The 15,518-nt window shown below is 36.4% G+C and overlaps 1 protein-coding gene across 19 annotated transcripts in view; it reads left to right on the forward strand.

The window, feature by feature from the left end:
- Window positions 1–61: 61 nt before the first annotated feature.
- Window positions 62–15,518, forward strand: part of atat1 (alpha tubulin acetyltransferase 1) — a 39,530-nt gene continuing 24,073 nt past the window's right edge. For 16 of the 19 annotated variants that reach the window (XR_012394529.1, XR_012394523.1, XR_012394524.1 and 13 more), the window contains exons 1-6: window positions 62–598; window positions 4,500–4,560; window positions 4,664–4,755; window positions 4,939–4,996; window positions 5,094–5,207; window positions 13,908–14,009. Coding sequence is in view for 8 of the 19 variants with exons in the window: in XM_009294209.5 (XP_009292484.1) it covers window positions 507–598; window positions 4,500–4,560; window positions 4,664–4,755; window positions 4,939–4,996; window positions 5,094–5,207; window positions 13,908–14,009 (519 nt within the window). In the remaining 11 variants the exon portion in view is untranslated. The remainder of the gene's footprint in view (window positions 599–4,499; window positions 4,561–4,663; window positions 4,756–4,938; window positions 4,997–5,093; window positions 5,208–13,907; window positions 14,010–15,518) is intronic. The other 3 variants (NM_001328264.1, NM_213258.2, NM_001328263.1) reach the window with 1 other exon arrangement.

The raw sequence follows: 15,518 nt of genomic DNA on the forward strand, positions 1-15,518 counted from the left end.
AAATTAATAAAAATAATATAACACCTGTTACAGTTGCTATGCAGCAGGACCACGCGTCGTTGCCAAGAGGAAACGGAAATAAATCAAAAGCAGCAAATTTTTCCTACTCCTATTATTATACTTATTATTATCCTCATCATCTCGATTTCAGAGCTATAATATTAACCCTTAAACATTTGTATCTACTATTGTGAGACTTTAGCGGTATTTTGGCGTTTTGAATCCAGCAGGCGTGTGTTTTAACAGCACTACGGCGCATCACTAGCCCTCGTCCCGCACCAGGGAGTGACACACAAACACAATGGAAGGACAGAGGCAGCATTGATAAGACCGCTACTACATCTGTGCCTTTAACCAACCTGCTAATGAAGCGGCACTAATGTGAATCTGCTATATTTGAAGTGCAGGCCGGTGATGCATTGAGAATCGATATCCGCTGTGATAAATGCATCCGAATCTGCAGCAGGGGCATTAGGAGTTTATTATCTTTAGATTTCAGATCTGCAATGGATTTCCCTTACGACCTGAATGCGCTTTTCCCCGAGAGGATTTCAGTGTTGGATAGTAACTTGAGTGCAGGTCGGAAAGCGCATGGGAGGTAATGTATGCTCTAATGTCAGCCACTATGAGAAATGGGTGGAATCTGGTTCGCTACATGCACTGCTTTTGTCTTGTAAATGTGGTTGACAGCACTGTTGTGCTTTGTACATACATTGCTGCCAGTAGGGGGGTTAGGAAGATGTTTTATTAGGATAAATGTAGTATTTTGTTTAAATCATCTTTGTAATCTCTTTGTTGTGGGCTAATAATAAGCATATTGCTTTATAATAGAGCTTGACGTCAGATAATGCCAATGCCAATGCATCCCTAAATAAGAAAATGTTTAAATAAGAAATGTGATATTAGTCTGTTATAATCTGCCATTGGTGTAATCTGAACATTGCTGATTCAGCAAGACAGCCATGGACTATAAGAAATATTCAACGCTATAAGCAACCACACCATGACAGATAGACAGTTAAATATATAATTAAATTATGTATTGGATTCGTAATGATTGAGGTAAAGTTGGTTTAATATTCACACAGTCAGATTTTTTCTTTAATAAGATAATTTCAGAAAAGTAAGCAAAATCTAAATAGTGTAATCATATTAGCAGCCACTGACTATCAAAGTACAACATTGTTTACAGTAATAGTTTTATATTTGCACATTTGTTCATGTTTAACCAATGACAAAAGTACAACATTGTTCAGTCAAATAAATAGTTCTAATGTTGTTTTCAAGTCATACTTGCATGCAATCATGCACCGAGTATTCAAAGTATCCTGGTAAACAATGCAGGGAGCGTGTCACAAGATGTCACTGAACGAATGGGAGAATATAAAACCAACTTTACCTCAATCTACATATTCACAGTTTACCAGACATGCTTTCATACACGGTAAAGTTGATTTTATATTCGTACATTCGTTCAGTGACAACTTGTGACAAGCTTTATATATTGTTTTCATGGTACTTTGAATATTTTGGTGTGAAATTGCATGTAAATATGACTTTAAAACAACATAGCACTTTTTAATTTACATTATGACTTCCCTAAATAGAATTTACATAGAACACTTTTCTAAAACTATATTTTTAAGGAGAAAGTGAGAATGTGGAGATTTAAAACCAACTTTATCTCAACTTCGTAATGCACTAAATTGATCCTTATTACACTTAACTTTTTATGCTGAAAGTACATTTGAATCTAAATTAAACAAACATGTTGATAAAGAAATATTAGAGGTTTATTAAAAAGGCGTGTTTGTTGCAGTTTTGATAAAAAAAAAAAGATAATTTCTGATGGGTTATTGAGGTCATGAATTCAATAACCTCTGAGCAATCCAAGAAAGCTAATAACATTTTAAGTAAAACTTTTTAATTATAGAAATAGTAAACGCTGGAATTTGTGGTATTTTGTCAGCTTAGCAAACAATGCATTATAAGCTGCATTTAACAATTTTAAATGTGTGTGTGTGTGTGTGTGTGTGTGTGTGTGTGTGTGTGTGTGTGTGTGTGTGTGTGTGTGTGTGTATGTGTGTATGTGTGTATGTGTGTATGTGTGTATGTGTATATGTGTGTATGTATGTATGTATGTATGTATGTATGTATGTGTGTGTGTGTGTGTGTGTGTGTGTGTGTATATATATATATATATATATATATATATATATATATATTTATTTTTAATTAACCAAATATTAATTTCCAACTCTAAAATAAAAATCGTAATTGAATCGCAGCAAGACATTTTCCTGTAAATTCATTAGCAAAAAACACTTTTAGCAGTTTTTAAAGGGAAAGTTCATACAAAAAATAAAATATATATAATTACTCACCCTCATGTCGTTCATCTTTGTTTATCTCCGGAAAACAAATTAAAAGAGCTCTCTGACTCTACATAAACAACAAGTTTAAAGTTACGAGACGTTTAAAGTCGAGAAATGTACTAAACATATCCTCAAAACAGTCCATGTTTCTTAAGTGATTCAATTGTAATGTTATAGCTGCAAGAATATGTTTTTTTGTACATACTTTTGTCTTTTTATTTTGTTCAATGGCTGTTCACTAATTAGGGGTATACACAGGCTAAACAAAATTAATACATGTGGCCCTTGAACATACGTTAAGACAGGGCTGGGCCAATAAACAATATTATATCGAATCGCAATGAAATTAATGTTACTCTGAACTTTTTTGCTCTATATTGTTCTTAGAACCAATCACAAAGCAGAAATTTACAACAATGGGAATCTAGAAGTGTGTTTATATTGTGTGCTCTGTGATGCTCTGAATTTTCGGCCACCAAATATTTATCAGCCGTTTAATGAACCCTCTAAGTTTTGTATTTTCAGTCATTGTTAGGGTACTCTTTTTAAATCTGGAAGCATTAACAACTGATATTAAAATATATATTATAGATGTTATCGTTCAATGTGGAAAATAAATATCGAGATTGCATTTTAGCCACATCACCCACCCCTACATTAAGGTCTTTTTATTAATATAAATTGTATTTTTTAACACCTACCCTCACTCTAACCCTAAACCCAACCGGTCACAGCACTGTAAAAATATTATCGTTATACGGTTTCATAAAAAAAATGCTGCTATATTGATGTGTGTATCACACTTCTGGTCATTCATTCATTTTCATCCGCTATTCCATGGCCGGGTCACGGGAGCAGCAGTCTTAGGAGAAAACCCCAGACTTCTCACTCCCCAGACACTTTCTCCAGTGTGTTCTGGGTCTTCCCCAAGGCCTCCTCCTGGTGGAATATGCCTGGAACACCTCCCTAGGTAGGCGTCCAGAAGGCATCTGAAACAGATGCCAGAGCCACCTCAGCTGACTTTTCTCAATGTGGAGGAGCAGCGATTCCACTCCAAGCTCCTCCAGGGTAACAGAGCTCCTCACCCTATCTATCAGGGTGCGCCCTACCACTCGGCGAAGGAAACTCATTTCGGCCACATGTATCCAAGATCTTGTCCTTTCGGTCATGATCCAACATGGTGAGAGTAGGAACGTAGATTGACCGGTAAATTGACAGCTTTGCCTTTCGCCTCAGCTCTTTCTGTACCACAATGGACCAGTACATCAACCACATTTCTGCTGCAACAATCCGTACGTTTAATCCTTCCCTCACTCGTGAACAAAAACCCCAATATACTTGAGGTCCTCCATCTGGGTCAGGGTCTTTCCTCCAACCTGGAGATGGCAAGCCACCTTTTTTCTGGTTGAGCACCATGGCCTCGGACTTGGAGGTCCTGATTCTCATCCCAGACAGCAAACAGCCCCAGTGCATGCTGAAGCTCCATGCTTGATGAACAACATCAGAACAACATTGTCTGCGAATAACAGAGAAAAAAAACATACCAATTATTTAACTTAATAGGAACTTGAATAAGATTTATTTTTAATAATATTTAATAATTTTATTTTGCTTGAATTAATTTTTTTAGCACCAGCAGCCATTGACTTGCATTTTATGAATAACCAAAGATAATGTTTTCAGCTTAAGAAAGGCGTAATCTACATCTTAGATTGCTAGAAGGTAGTAAGTTAACAGAAAACTTAAATCATTCAGAGAAATGTCTCTTTTAAAAATACACTGGAATGAGCATGTCCCTTCTCTTAGAACATATCAGCAAATCATGATTCATTAATATGATAGAACAAAGATCTATTGGCTTATTAGGAAAGTAGGACAAGCCATTTAATATGTTCCAAGCCCAATTCATTATGCAATATGTCAACACAGCAGAGAAATAAAAGAAAAGTTACCTTTTTTTCCATTCGATGACGTCAATATTTGCTAATGGAAAATTGCTCAAATATATTGCAAATCTTAATATAGTGTACACTGTGACCTACATAAATGTTATCTTAAGCACGCATTGTCATTTTAATCCTTCTGCCTGTGAAATTCCTAACATATCTGCTTTTTGTTCTCCAGACCAGATCCTCTTCCACAGGTCACCACAGTTATAGACGAGCTAGGCAAAGCTTCCTCGAAGGTAATAATGGCTGTCTTTTGTCTCTTCTTGAGCTTGCAGATGTCAGTCAGTGTCAGTTCAGTTTATCATCATGTTGTGTGTGTGTGTGTGTTTATCTTCTCAGGCCCAGCAGCTGCCTGCGCCTATTACCAGTGCTGCAAAGCTCCAGGCCAACAGACATCATCTCTACCTCCTGAAAGATGGAGAACAGAACGGGTAAAATAGCTTTCTCTTTCTCCCCCACCCCATGCTTCAGATTTAATCTATTTATAAGTCAATACAACTGACCTCTCTCCTTCCTGTTTTTCCGTTTCCATTACACATAAACACATCCACTTCTGCTAATAACAATCTTCGACTCCCTGTTCCTGTTTTTTGGTTTGTTGTTGTTTTTACCAGCGGGAGGGGTGTTATAGTTGGATTTCTGAAGGTTGGCTACAAGAAGCTCTTTTTACTTGTAAGTGTTCCCTCATTATCGACTTGGTAATTACATCTCACTTGATGCCTGACTCCACACTTTTTAAAGCTGCTCTGTATGTTGTAATTGCTGATAGGACCAACGGGGGGCGCATTTGGAGACCGAGCCATTGTGTGTGCTGGATTTCTATGTGACAGAGACCCTACAAAGACATGGCTATGGCTCAGAGCTCTTCGACTTCATGCTAAAAGTGAGTCGTACGCATGATTTGTTGAATTACATGTGATTTTTACACAATGTAGGTTTTAAAGATTGCCCACATTGCTCTATTAGAACCATACACCAACCTGATTTCACCAGTTAAAGTAGGACATGCTCCTGGATTAACCTCTGTGTTGATCCTGGAACAACATTCCAATCAGCCAATCAGAATTAAGGAATATACTTATAGTTTATGTTCAGTTTAGGCTTACGGTTAGGTTTATGCACTTCTACATGATTGTTTACCAACTATTAATCCTTTCTGATTATGCAAATAATTTACAGTTATGGTTGGGTGTAGGGGTAGGGAATGTGTATGGATTTTGGATAGTATGGATGGACATTTCACATCAAAAATGATGTATAGGATCAACATAAATGGTAATCCAGGATCGCATATTACTTTGCAAAATCATGGCTAAAACCAGACTAGCATCAACATGCAGCATAAATTGCTATTGACCTTATTCTGCAATGCAGAAATGCGCTAGCTTTTGCGATTGTTTTAGTATTTCCGATTCAGTTGCCTATGGGAGAAATGACTATGAATAATAAAGAGTGGAAGTGTGTTCATGACTTAAGAAAAAGAGCTTAGAATCACCAAGAGGTGAGACTATAGAACGTATCATTGCATCTACAGCACCCAGCAACAGCCCTACGATTTCACCATTTTGGAGTGAAAGCAATCGGCCGTCCATTGGATCAAAGACTATATAATACACAAGACATGTCACTCGTATAGTTTTAAATGGGAAAAAGTGTAACGTTAAACATGGCGAATGAAAATCCGCTTACTAGAACAGGAGCCAATCATTAATTGTTATAGACTGACGGAGAAGCTCGTACTAGGCGTCTGCTTTTGGACAGTTTGGTGGTCAACAAACACACTGGAATCTCAGCAAATACTTGCTTCACAGACATAAGAAATATATCCACATAAAGATTGAAATCTGTGTTTTTAAATGGACCAAGTGCACTTGAAAACAACAGTTTTTTAGATTTGTAATCTGCATGAAACGAACATTAGGTACAGTCCATCCTGTCAAACATGCATCACATGACAGTGATTACTCAAACGCCCACAGACTTATACACAGAGTCGCTTTCATTTCTGGAGGAGATTCGCCATCAAGACCAAGTTATGGATTACTTCAAAAGAGCAGTGTGATCCGACAATCATTATCTAGAGGATAGTGGAGGATAATATGTAGAATGGCCATAAATGAAGTCGGTATCGTGATCTCGTTCCTTTTGAGTGCTCATGCACATTAGCTTGGGCAACCTAAAAATATGACCTTATCGTTTGATTTGGAGGTTTAGATATGAAACTAATGAGACAAATGTTGTTTTTATTTTTATTTGTGGTTCCAAATATGTAATGTAATCATAAGCTTGGCGAACAGTTTTGGAGAATTTGATGTTTCTCCATTAAGACAGAATGCCCGAGCAGACTGCCCGAGAGGCATTTCAAAGATGGACACCGAGTGAAATGTCTTGCCTCAAAGGGACTTTATTTAATCCTATTGCTGTCGTGATGGCAAGAAGCTGCTTTGTTTTTTATTTATTTATTTAAAAAGCGCATAAAAGCTGAAATACAACCTGAAAGACAACAATACAACACTAACAATCACAAGACTGGTGACTGGTGACTTACTGTTTAATATATTACCCATACCCATATATGTTATAATAACATATGGTATTTTTTCTAATGTTGTCTGTTAAAGAAAGACTAATAAAGCTCTTCTGTTAAATATTTTAAAATATAACAGTATTATAAATATGTCTCCTGATCTCCATTTAAATTAAACACATGTGGGTAATTAATAAGTTGAGCATCTCTTTGAGCAACTCTAAAAGAGTTTTTTTTTGTTGAATGGAAAAGATAGATGTTGCAAAATGTAGCCAACATGTTCATTCCATGCCTAGAAGTCTTGCTGCTGTCATTAAAAATCATCGAGGCCATGCAAATAGTAGATAAAGTAGTTTTTGATTTGGGGTATACTCAGTATACTCATTTTTGCATCACCCTAATTTGAGTAAAACAAAAACAACAAAAAATAGCAAACAAAAGTATTTTGTTAACCTTATAAGTTAAACAGATGTTATTAGGCTTAGTCTTGTCAACATTTTGGCACTTGTTTTTGTTTTCATTGAGATATTGTTTAAAATGATTGTTTAAATAAAAAAAAATCATATTTAAGTCCAATATTTTTTTATTATTTCTGTCTAAGGTTAGTAATTCGTGCTGTTGTCCAATTGGAATTTTTATTCTAAAATGGCCGCCACATGACACTCGCAGCATCTACTGGCTGTTTTCCAAATAGCAACAGAGTGTCGCCTCTTGGTGATTCTATGCTCTTTGCTATAGATAAAAAGTAGAATAATATAATTAGAAAAGAGCAGTTTCCAACATGAAGCAGCACAACAATCTCTTTTTAACATGCTCAATGGAAGTGAAAAAGACCGGAAGTTTTGAACCAAAAATATTCCAATGTCTGCGCCCGCTCGTACGTCAGAAATAAGGTCAATAAAAGAACAATGAAATTGGTTAATGGGATTCATCCATTATGTCTGAAGGGCCGCCTTAATGCCTATGTGAAATGTTATCTTCATTTCCAGAGTCTAAATAGCCAGTCAAATCATTGTGCTGAAAAAACATTTTGTCCATCAAGCTTTTATGTCCATTAGGGTTTACTGATCTATTGGACCTAGTGATACACACACACAGATACACACACACAGCTGTTTCTAAGGGTTACTACTATATTTAAGCTGGCTAAAGCCCTGATCACACTGTGCGATTTCAGGCACAATGATTTGGTCGTCTGAAGGCCAGCCCACACTGTGTGGTTTTATTTTATTTTTATTTTATTTTTAATTATCCTAAACAATTGTGTCGTGTCAGACTGCATGAACATGGCTCCCATGTCACACTGTAAGATCTCAGCTGTCATAATGTCAAAAAAATTGACAATGAAGACACACTAAACATGAAAGAAAACTCCCCCAGAGTTTGACTTCATCCATTCGTGACACTTTCACTATCCCGCGTTCTGAAATGATTCCTCACAGCAAGCATAAACAATCGTTAGCAGCAATTTTGCACACAGTGTGTCTCAGTAATAAAACCAGGAAGAAAAAAAAAACCCATCTGATTCTGCGCTCCTATCGGTTGTTGGATTGACGCTCATCCCAGCTGCTGTCACACTGCGGGATGGTGTCTGAAATCTCCTGACACTGCCAGAACTTCATCGAAGGAAAAATCTGATCGCAACGTGCATTAAGCGGCTGTCTGTGAACATGTCAAATTAACGGTCAAAGATTACAGATTTTAGCCTAGGATTTTTTAAGGAATCTTTTAGGATTTCCCAAACTTGTCTCAGATGACACAATCATGGCTGAAATGTCACAATGTGAGCAGTATTGCAGTAATCCTAGGCTAAAATCTGTAATCATTGATCATTAGACTGACATAGAAACCGACAGCTGCTTAATGGCCGTTGTGATTCGTTTTTTCCTTCGATGAAGTTCTGGCAGTGTCAGAAGTTTTCCCTGCAGTCTGACTTCAGCTACAATGAGCATCAAACCAAGAACAAATGGGAGCACAGAATTTGACGACGCAATCAGTGCGACACATTTTTCTGGCTTTATTATTGAGGCATGCTGTGAGCAAAATTGCAGCTACAATATGTTTGCCGTGAGGTAAAAAATGCGGTATAGTGAAAGTGTCACATCTTCAAACTTTGGGTGAGTTTTCTTTTGTGTCTGTGTCTGTTTTTGGTGCATCTTGATTGTCGTTCAGTCAGTACATTTACATAGACACCAATACAATTAAGACAATACTCTGATTAACAGTCCAGCATGTAAACAGCCGTTTGGAGTATGCATATTTTAGCCACATTATTAAAGTGCAGACATGTAAACACCCTAATCAAACTATTACCATCATGTAGTACTTTTCACTACATTTTGCAGCAAAATATTCCATACACACACGGCTGTTTGACACTATTCTCTGTACCTACCGAGTCAGTACAGGACCACGGACACACACAGTTTTTTTCTTTTCATTTGGCTTGCAGTATCAAATTTCATTAAAGCAACTCTTCCACCAGTCCTTACTTAATACTTCATGAATTAAATGTTTCTGAATGAACTGCCAAACTACAGTTAAAGTCAAATTTAAAATGAGAAACACTGGAGGAAACGTTGACTTGCATGGTGATCATGTTCATGCAGTCTGACATGTTACAGTCGCACAATTTGAGCCGGGCTTAACATATTGGAGTGGTCGAAGTCAGTCTCCAAACCAGCTTGAATTTATTATTATTTTTTGTTATGTTGAACAAAATGTTTTGAAGAATGTTAGAAACCGGTAACCATCGACATCCATAGTAGGATGAACAAATACTGTGAAAATCAATGGTTACTGGTTTCCAACACTCTTTAATATGTCTTCTTTTGTGTTCAATGCAACATTACAAAATAAAATGAGTCACGGTGACTTAGGTGAACCATCCCTTTAATACTCATGTATGAAGTGCTGAAGGTGGCACGTCAGGATTTTGCCAAGTACAATCTAATTCTGGATTAACATTTATGTTGTTCCCGAAACATCATTTTTGTTTAAAAATGTATTCCATACCTATTCCTTACCCCTAATCCCAACCATAACTGTAAATTATTCACATAATCAGCGGGGGATTATAGTTGGACTTGGATAACAATCATGTAGAGCAGCATAAACCTAACCATAAGCCTAACTGAACTTAAAGGGTATCCCTATATTCTGATCTACTGTGTTACGTGTTTAAAATGTTTAAGTGGGATGCTGTAACATTTAGGTGAGACAGGTCTAATGTGTGCGACAGTTCAAGTATGAGGCAGGAATCAATTCACAAAGCTTTTTTACTTAATAGTTGAAACAATATGTAACAATAATACATGGAAAAAAGGGAATAAACATGTGTAATTATTATCTTTAAACAAAAACAATGAGTGAAAGCCAAATCAAAGAAATTAAAACAAAACAATCCTTAAATCTAAAGTCTAAACTAGGCGACAAAAATAAATAATACAACCAAAAACCGAGATCTTCAGTGTACACGACTCCCGAACTAAACTAATTAAACTATGAAACTCAAAATTACACAGGTGGCAAAACACTCAAACTAATGTAACAAAACATCCATCTAAACTCAAACAAACTGGATAAGACGGTCAAAGGCTCAGTTCAGAATCACTCAACAACCATCACATTATGTTACTTAAAGCCAACAAAGTTCCTAAGGTAAACTCGAGTTACCACAGTAAACTGAGATAATAAATCATTAAACAGCCGAAGCATAGCACAAACAAATTGCGTGGAGCACAAATGGTACGCCGAGGCAGAGTGCACACCACACACTGGTCTGTTGTGCCTTTCAATCCTTGCGGCTCGTCCGGGGATTGGTGGAACCGACACCGTCATAGTGATGATGGTAAATGACAGATGGTAAACCAATAAGAAACCTAAGGGTTGAGTAAGTGGAGAGGAGGGTGAAAAAAGTACAAAACACAAAGAAAGAAAACTAGCAACATAACAGCTCACTCATAACATAACTCAAACAGAACAGCTGATTGTGAATGTTAACCCAGGAACATGTCCTACGTGGTTAAATCAGGTTAGGGGAAGTGGGTGACGTCGAAAAACTGACTAATCTCTTGCTGGTTTATATGGTTAACTTGACGTTATAATGTAAAGTAACTACACCCATACCAGAAAAGTGGATTTCCAAGCTGCTTAATCTCTAGATTTCAACAGTTTTTGATATGTAATAAATAATATAACATGATCAAATTTACATTATGTATGTTGCAAAAAAAAACAAACAAAAACAAGTTATATTATAAGTTAAAGAATAGACTGGTTGTTATTTGAGGCATCATAAACGGCATTTTCAGTCATTTATTCTGAAGCTGTTGCTTTCTGTGATGAACATACAGTCAAGCATGAAATTATTCATACCTATTTACAGTTGAAGTCAGAATTATTAGCCACTCTGTTTATTTTTTCCCCCAATTTCTGTTTATCAGAGAAGATTTTTTTCAACACATTTCTAAACTTAATAGTTTTAATAACTAATCTCTAATAACTGATTTATTTTATGTTTGCTGTGATGACAGTAAATAAAGTTTGACTAGATATTTTTCAAGACACTTCTATATTCAGCTTAAAGTGACATTTAAAGGCTTAACTAGGTTAATTAGGTTAACTAGGCAGGTTAGGGTAATTAGGCAAGTTATTGTATGACAATGGTTTGTTCTGTAGACTATAGAAAAAAATTAGCTTTAAGGGGCTAATAATTTTGACCCTAAAATGTAAAAAAAAAAAAAAAAAAAAAAACATTATTCTAGCTAAAATAAAACAAATAAGACCTGTTTTCAGAAGAAAAAATATTATCAGACATACTGTGAAAATTTCCTTGCTCTGTTAAACATCATTTAGGAAACATAAAAAAACAATAATTCTTCAACTGTTTATAGTCAAGCCAGAAGTTATTCATACTGCAGGTTATGAATAATTTTGGGCCTGACTGTACATGGAGAACTAAAAGCAGTGGGTGTGGTTATTGTACGTAAAGTCAGTTTGTTCCAAAATAGGGACAGGCTTACAACATTTCAAGAGAACATTTCCAGATGTACAAAATGTGTACCTGTTTACATTCCATTCCTCTGCGTCATCAAAATGCACCGACAAGTTCTAAACATTCTCTGGATTTATGATTTACATTTATGATTAAAATTAAATATAGTCTTGTTAACTACTGAGGACATTTTTCTCGCAGTTTAAATTATATTTAGAGATTTTTTTTAATGAAATCACAATTGCTCACTGGCCACTTTATTAGGTACACCTGTACAACTGCTCGTTAACGTAACTTTCTAATCAGCCAACCGTGTGGCAGCAACTCAATGTATCTAGGCATGTAGACATGGTCCAGACGAACTGCTGCATTGGAAACCGAGCATCAGATTGGGGAAGAATGGTGACTTAAGTGACTTTGAACGTGGCATGATTGTTTGTGCCGGACGGGCTGGTCTGAGTATTTTAGAAACTACTGATCTACTAAGATTTTCACGCATAATCATCTCTAGGGTTTGGAATGGTCCATAAAAGAGAAAATATCCAGTGAGTGGTAGTTCTGCGGGTGCAAAGGCCTTGTTGATGTCAGAGGTCAGAGGAGAATGACCAGTCTGGTTCAAGCTCATAGAAAGGCAACAGTAACTCAAATAACCACTTGTTACAACTGAGGTTTGCAGAAGAGCATCTCTGACCGCACAACACATCAAACCTTGAGGCGGATGGGCTACATCAACAAAAGACCACATCGGGTGCCAATCCTGTCAGCAAAGAACAGGAAATTGAGGCTACAATTCACACAGGCTCACTAAAATAGACGGTAGATGATTGGGAAAAACATTGCCTGGTCTGATAAATCTTGATTTCTTGGCACACTTTGGGTCCATTATTAGTAGTTGACCAGTGTCAATGACATAGCCTACCTGAGTGTTACTGACCATGTCCATCCCTTTATGACCACAGTTTACCCATCTTCTGATGGCTACTTCCAGCAGGATAACGTGCCATGTCATAAAGCGCAAATCATCTTTGATTGATTTCTTGAACATGACAATGAGTTCACTGTACTCAAATGGCCTCTACACTCACCAGATCTTAATTCAATAGAGCACCTTTGGGATGTTATGGAGATTGGTATCATGGAGATTCAGCTGACAAATCTGCAGTAACTTTGTGATGCTATCATGTTAATATGGACCAAAATATCAGGAATATTTTCAGTACCTTGTTGAATCTATGCCATGAAGGATTAAGGCAGTTCTGAATGGAAAAGCGGGGCCAACCCAGTACCTGTAACGTGTACCTAATAAAGATCCAGGCAGTGCATGTTTGCTGACTTTAAATTCAAAAGAAATCTTGTATATATTTATGGGATAAATAAATTTGCAAGAAATAAACAATTTACAAGTATTAACAAGTTCGTACCTTGTAAACTCTGTAAATGCACAGAAACTGAGAATTTCCAAGTGCTCCTTTAATTATTTCCATAGCTCTGTGTTTGTCTGTTGTTTACAGTAGGTAATAATAGGCCTTAAAATGATTTAAATAAGGCTTGTCCACAAACATATTTTGAAAACTCCCTATCAAGGTCAATTTAGTGGTCAGTGAACAGAAACACTCTTGAATTTTTAGTGTTTCAAAGTTTCTGAGTGCTGCACAGCAAGTATGTACATGCAGACATGCAAATAAGTGTATTTAAAACTAAAACATCTTTCCTTAACCTAACTATTTTTGTGTGTGTGTTTTGTAGACAAAGTAATCATACACAGAATAAACCTTTATTTTACTATTGTTATTTTACTATTTTTTTCCAGACATTAAAGAACAGCATAAACTTTCCTCCAAATATCTAGTTTTAAGATAAAGACAAAAGAAGGTCAAACATGTTTGAGCTTGAGAGTAAGAAAAGTTTGATCACTTAGATAAAGTATATACATTTTAAAAGTTTTATTTGAGATATTTTTTGTGTAAAAAAAAAACCTGTTTGTATTGTACTTACAAAGAGTTCGGTATGTTTTTGTGACTCATGTTTTCCTCTTCTGATCATATTCTCTGATTGAACAGCACAAACAGGTGGAGCCTGCGCAGATGGCGTATGATAGACCATCGCCTAAATTCCTGTCATTTCTTGAAAAACGTTATGATCTCAGAAACAGCGTGCCTCAGGTAAGACCCACCTCTTTAAGTAAAGGTGTGAGTGACATAAAAAAAAAATCATAGCTAACTTGAGCATATCTGATGTAACATTTTTAAACAGCAAGTTTGACATTTAAATGTGTCACAGCCGGTTAGGAGGACACTTCTCAGAATTCCATTGTTTATTTAAAGCAACACTCCACTTTTGTTAGCAAATAGGCTCATTTTACAACTTCTCTCAGTGTTATACAGTTGAGTTTTACCATTTTTTAAAATTAACTCAGCCGATCTCCAGTTCTGGCACTTTTAGCTTAGCTTAACATAAATCATTGAATCGAATTAGACCATTAGCATCTCGCTCAAATAAACAACTCAGAAAGGTGTTTTGATTTATTTCCTATTTAAAGCTCGACTTTCCTGTTGTTACATTGTGTACTGACTGACTAAAATGTAAATGTTGCTATCTTCTATGGTGATATGTCTAGGTAAAAAACTTTCATTGAGTAATAACAAAGACTATAGCTGGGTCTCATTTCAAAGGCTGCATTCTCCCGAAGGATCCACCGGTTGCGTCCTTCATTACCCGCACTTCGAAAGCATCCTTCGGAGGATGCAGCTTCTGAAATAAGACACAGCTCATAGAATACTAGAATACACGACATGTCACTCGTATACTTTTGAATGGGGAAAAGTGTAACTTTCAATATGGCGATTGAAGCCCCGCCCTCTTGTACAGAAACCAATTAGTGATCGTTAAATGGCGAATTAAGCCCGCTTTCTAGTAAAGGAACCAATCAGCGGTCGCTATAGAATGACAATTCTCCTGGGGAGGGGCTCGGACCAGACGTGAGTTTCTGCAGATTTTGTGCGATACATTTAGAAATGAAACTAAAGACAAAATTGTATTGGTTATTTATTATATGAAATTTAATCGTAGTCTTGGCAAGTAGTTTTGGAGAATTTGATGTTTCCCTATTCAAATTGAATGCCCAAGCATACTGCCCGAGAAATGACTTGCCTTAAAGGGACTTTAGTAATAATCTGTGAACTTTGCTGTTGTACCCAAGCGGCAACATCCCGCTCTTCCTCGTGAAGCTAATACAGAAGTAACTGAAACTGCAATTCATCGAAATTCTACTAGGCTTGGCTCCATAATAGAGCACATTTCTGTTGAACCCAATGTTAAATTTACAGCAGAAAAAAGATGTTTACAGCCTGGTACAAAAAACGATTTTTCGTGTATATAGCTAATATTACATTTCATGACAAATGTGAGTGGATAAATTTTTTTATAACTCATCCAATTCGTCTATATTAAGTTATATTAAGTTTGCATAATTAAGGGCGTGGCCACTTGAGTGACAGCTAGGTCTCGCTGGTTGCTGTCACTTCACCTCAGCTGATTCCGGCTGATAAGCCGATGAACTCGGCATAGACATCATATTTTTGTTTTGTTTTATGTGGCTTTACACAATTTTCAATTGCCTTTTGGGGTTATTTTCTACAATCATCAGATAATATGGCATGCTGTGTGCACTT

This window comes from Danio rerio, chromosome 19 (assembly GCF_049306965.1).
Source record: "Danio rerio strain Tuebingen ecotype United States chromosome 19, GRCz12tu, whole genome shotgun sequence".
In the NCBI taxonomy this organism is placed as follows: Eukaryota; Metazoa; Chordata; class Actinopteri; order Cypriniformes; family Danionidae; genus Danio; species Danio rerio.